Below are 5,211 nucleotides of genomic sequence, written 5' to 3'. Positions count from 1 at the left end.
GACCAAATGTTTGCTAAGCAAGTATGGTAAAAATTTACGAAATATGCTTGGTCATTAGATGGTCTTAATTAAGACTTTTAATGATGTCACCACAAAGCTATAGAAAGTCTCTGCCTGTTTCTATACCAATGACCATGAATAATGTACTGGTCACATTCCTCATTTTTTGAAGCCCTAGTCACCTGGACACTTGGGTGGGATTTGGGCACACCGTAAGTCATTAATGTATCCTGACTATAAATAAAAAATAGCTGATAGTCTTTCATATAGAAGTTTGCTTTTAAAAATTATTCATTCTTTTTCCATTTTTCCATAGGATGAAGGGTGAAGTCAAGGTCACTTACTTGAGTAGAGACAGGAGATGCAGGAGGTCCAGAGCCAAACAGAACAAGAGGCATTAAACTGATCATCTAACTGAAGCTACAACTTAGAAAAGAAAGAGCTTGGATCTGGAGTTGCTATCAATGTAAGACGACTAGGCTAGCAGAGACAGAGGGAAAAAAATTCGACATGGCACAAATGAGGTGCCTGGATTTGAGGCTGAGCTGAGCTGTAGTCCATTTCTCCTAAGACATGCTGAATCTGAGTGTTACAGTTTTGTTTCTGGAAAAAAAAATCAGAATTTTATTATTTAGTTTTTTTACCTAAACTTGTTCTGTGTTTAGAACTCACTGAACAATAATCTAGAAAGTAAAGCCTGGTCCACATGGGGTAGGAGATATGGCTTAACAGGCTTTCTAGTCTCAGACCACTGGCGTTTCTGTGGTCAAATGTTCTGTGCCCATCTGACCCATTATGAGTGAGCTGGCAGTATGATAATGTTTTGTTCTCCTGGGTCAACAGAAACAATTATGGACCTGTGATACCAATGATTGTCTAAGGATAGACAGGAGAGCTGTCTACTATGAGGCTGAATCATAGAGTGACTAGAAATGTGATGTCATGGGACAATTGTTTGGAAGAAACTAAAGCAAGAAAGACACTTCAGGGATGGTTCAGCGAGAGCTGATGGTGACTCTTACCACCAGGAAAGGAAACTGGCCTCCCCAATTACCTTCATAATTTAGCTAGGAAAAAAATCCCCTAATTTGGGAGTCAACTGTTTATTAACACAAACAATAACAAGGAAAGAATGCTGCATGTTATGACAGCAGCCCCTCAGCAGGGTATAAAAGGGGACATGGGCAGGGAGACTCCCATTTCCAAACCTTCCAACCCACCTTCTTGTAAACCTACCAAGAACCTCCACCTCCAACACCATGGTCAGCTCCTGTTGTGGCTCTGTCTGCTCTGAGGAGGGCTGTGGCCAAGGCTGCTGCCAGCCCAGCTGCTGCCAGACCACCTGCTGCAGGCCCAACTGCTGTGTGTCCAGCTGCTGCAGACCCCAGTGCTGCCAGTCTGTGTGCTGCCAGCCTACCTGCTGCCGCCCCAGCTGCTGTGTGTCTAGCTGCTGCAGACCCCAGTGCTGCCAGTCTGTGTGCTGCCAGCCCACCTGCTGCCGCCCCAGCTGCTGTCGCCCCAGCTGCTGCATTTCTAGCTGCTGCAGGCCTTCCTGCTGCCGCCCTAGCTGCTGTGTGTCCAGCTGCTGCAGGCCCCCATGCTGCATCTCCAGCTGCTGTCGCCCCTGCTGTGGTAGTTCCAGCTGTTGTGGATCCAGCTGCTGCCGCCCCACCTGTTGCATTTCTAGCTGCTGCAGGCCTTCTTGCTGCCGCCCTAGCTGCTGTGTGTCCAGCTGCTGCAGGCCCTCTTGCTGCATCTCCAGCTGCTGCCGCCCCTGCTGTGGTAATTCTAGCTGTTGTGGATCCAGCTGCTGCCGCCCCAGCTGCTGTGTGTCCAGCTGCTGCAGACCCCAATGCTGCATCTCCAGCTGCTGCCGCCCCACCTGCTGCCAGACCACCTGCTGCAGGACCACCTGCTGCCGCCCAGCATGCTCTAGTGGTTCTTGCTGCTGAGCACCATCGCCCACAGTCTCCTGTTCTTCATCACCCCACCATTCCTATTGTAGACCATTTGTGAGCTGAACCCCAAGATGCCAATCAAAGTCTCTATTGCAACTGATAATGATGTTGGCTTCCAAATATATTGTCCCTATTCCTGCCTGTTTATTAACTGTCTCTAAAATAATCACAAGTTTAAATTTTCTCCTAAATCTGTAAAGTTTGGCCTTATTCCCATGGACAAATTTGTTCTTTATCATATTTCTAAAAATGGACATTCTCATATATATTAAATAAATCTGAATATTTGGCACACAAATATATATCATGTCTCGTTATTTGTCCTCTCAGATTATTTTCCTCATCTATCAAGTTCTGAAGCTGATTTCTAAGTACAAAGACAGCACATGAACTCAGGTGTGCCAACACTGTCCCCATGGCACAGCGACTCCTATACAGAAAGATACTTTCATAGAACAAATGTGTGGTCCTCTGTGTGGAGAACTTTCTCTGGTTGAAGAGGAAGCAGTAGGTAGGAGACTGAAGACCCTTGGCACTGAGTTCTTGCAGTGAGGAGGTTGGGTGAGCACAAGCCCTTACTTAGTTAAGTGACCATGCATCCCACAGCTTCCCCTGGATCTTCGGTGGCATGAAGCCAGGCTGCCACTGGAGCTGTTGTGTTCACACCTGTCCTGATGACTTATGTCATGCCCTAAGTTCACCTCAGTGCTCCCTGAAGTCACTTTCCTGATAAGCTCCTTGTCTCAGCTCCCTGTTTAGAGGCAGGTCCCCAAGGACAAGCAGCCTAATGCATGTTCCTAACCACAGTATGCCTTCCTTCCTGCAGAAGTCTAATATAATACAGAAAGTTCCCTGGGCTCAGGATCAAGTCTTGATTTTTGCTTCACTGAACTGTAAATCTCCTGAACATACTGCCTATTTATTGATTATATTATTTTTAATTCTTTAATATTTTAAATTCTTTAATATATATTAATATATATATATATATATATATATATATATATATATATACAATGGTTTTAGAGCTTTATTGTAGAAAGGCAGGGGGAAAGGAAAGAAGGTAGAAAGAGAGAGGCCAGCCATAGCCAAGTGGAGAGAGGTGGGAAGGGAGAGAGAGAAGGAGGGCTAGAGAGTAAGAAAGGTGAGAGCTTAAGAGTCTTTATATATTTTTAATATATATTCTGGATATTGATTTTTCTGGGCAATGAATAGGTGCTAATAATTTTTCTTTTTCCAATCTATCTCTGAGTTCTGTAATTTATTTTTTGATGTGACCCATCATTTTGTTTTTATATATTTTTTTCTTTGTGGGTTCTACTTTTCAACATTTGAGTTAAATGTTTTATCCATTTTGAGTGAGTATTTGGGGGAAAGACAAGGATTAATTTCAGTAGTGTATGTGTGAATTTCCTGTTTTCCTAACACAAGTTGCAAAAGGGACCCTCAGTGCTGGAAGGTCTGCTGGGACTGGGTCTGGTACTGAAGTGGGGCAGTGCATTGGAGGAAGGCCAAAAGCTGATGACCTCTGTCCTTTAACTCTGTTATATTGGGGGCCTGAAAGCTGATGGCTTCTGGAACTTTTACTCTTTCTTGCTATTCTGGAGCCAAAGGATGATGGCTTCTGGCTTCTGCTGATAGCAGGATGGATTTAGCTTCTGCTGATAGCAGCAGGGGATTAATGAGTCTTTTTTCTCTCTGAGTCAGTGACCTCTTGCTGGCCAGGCAAGAGACTCAGTGTTCATTAACTCTTAGTAAGCCAGAGAGTAATGCAAAGAAAAGAAAGTCAGGCACATGCACAGACACACACGCACATGCACATGTGCACACACACACACACACACACACACACACACACACACACACAGAGTGGATGAAGCAGAAAAAGGCTGCATCACCACTTTATTGCTGTTCTTAGTTTTTATATTTTCTCAGGATAGTTGTTCATGTATTTTTAAAAGTATTTTTACATTCAATAAGTTCATAGCAAGTGTAATGCAATAAATAGTTCATGTCATAGTTCAATAACGTTTAAGGAGTTACAGCAGAATTGCTTACATGTCCTTACATTAAGACTAGTAGCCAAGTAAACATTCATTATCTGTTTTCTGGCTTCATACGTTCATTTTAAGTTTAAAGTAATAATTTTTATGTCGTTAAGTTAGCACAGTTTTGTTGAGACAGATTACCTGCCTTGTGTCTTTGTGTTTTGAAATTGTGTGGATAAACCAGTCCACCACTTATTTTCCATTTTTAGACTTACAATAAATTTCCAATTCCCACTTTATGACCTTTAGTTACCAGATAATGGCCTCACTCCTCATCTGGAAGGAATGTTTTCCTAGATTTATTTTAAGCCTGTTTTCTTTTCCTCGTGCAACTAGCCCATGGCACATGAAGTTTTGCAGAGCTCTACGTGGAGCCTTTATTCTACAAGGGTTTGAAATTACTTGTATTCATTTAGGAGTTCTAAGGAATTATTATCAGAAATTATGAAATCACCAATTTGTCTACACAGCATTACCACACGAAAGTCCATCTGCCTGATCCTGCAGTAGATCTGTCCAACACAGTATGTAAATACCCAGAAAATCATTAAGCTAGTGGCAGAAAGGGCACATCAGCAGCGAGAAGCAATCCTGGGACGAAGTCTCTGTGGGCTTTGCCTCCACAGCAACCCACCTCAGTCATGCAAAACTGAGCTTTCTCCAGAAAACTCTCTTGTTTGCCAAAGCCTCTCCTAGGTGAATTCTCACATCCCTTCACCCAAATCTGTTCATAGCAACTTTATTAAAACTCAGGTGTGGTCTATTCCTGGATCTGCTATTACATTCCATAGATCTATTCATCTCTTCTGTTACTGTTGCCATTCCTCTAAAAGGCAATTAAAGGCTGCGTATGATGCCTTCTACAACTAATTCAATGAGAAAGAAAACAGTAAACCAATTCCAGCAATAAAAGACCCAAATCTTCCCCTTCAAATAAATTACCAAATCCAAGCTACAATTATATCGATTTCCTTAAAGTGAAATGTTCCTTGGGTGCTTGTAAAGCAGATCTAAAATTTAAGAGAGAAGAGAAAAATGGAAGAAAGGAACAAAGAAAGAAAAGAAAGAAAGAAGAGAAAGAAGAAAGGAGGAAAGAAAGAAAAGAAAGAAAGAAGAGAAAGAAGAAAGGAGGAAAGAAAGAAAAGAAAGAAAGAAGAGAAAGAAGAAAGGAGGAAAGAAAGAAAGAAAGAGAGAGAGAGAGAGAG

At 42.4% G+C, this 5,211-nt stretch overlaps 1 protein-coding gene across 3 annotated transcripts in view; it reads left to right on the top strand.

Annotated features, from left to right (window-relative positions):
* Positions 1-1,259: 1,259 nt before the first annotated feature.
* Positions 1,260-5,211, top strand: part of LOC110331576 (keratin-associated protein 4-4-like) — an 8,510-nt gene continuing 4,558 nt past the window's right edge. Inside the window, exons 1-3 of one of the 3 annotated variants that reach the window (XM_021212311.1) lie at positions 1,260-1,364; positions 1,413-1,726; positions 1,907-1,952. In XM_021212311.1, coding sequence (XP_021067970.1) covers positions 1,260-1,364; positions 1,413-1,726; positions 1,907-1,952 — 465 coding nt within the window. Of the gene's footprint in view, positions 1,388-1,412; positions 1,953-5,211 lie in introns of those variants that run through there. The other 2 variants (XM_021212308.1, XM_021212310.1) reach the window with 2 other exon arrangements.

Source organism: Mus pahari, chromosome 14, assembly GCF_900095145.1.
Source record: "Mus pahari chromosome 14, PAHARI_EIJ_v1.1, whole genome shotgun sequence".
Lineage (NCBI taxonomy): Eukaryota > Metazoa > Chordata > Mammalia > Rodentia > Muridae > Mus > Mus pahari.
Note: the sequence above shows the minus strand (reverse complement) of the source record. Positions and strands in the feature narration are given on the sequence as shown.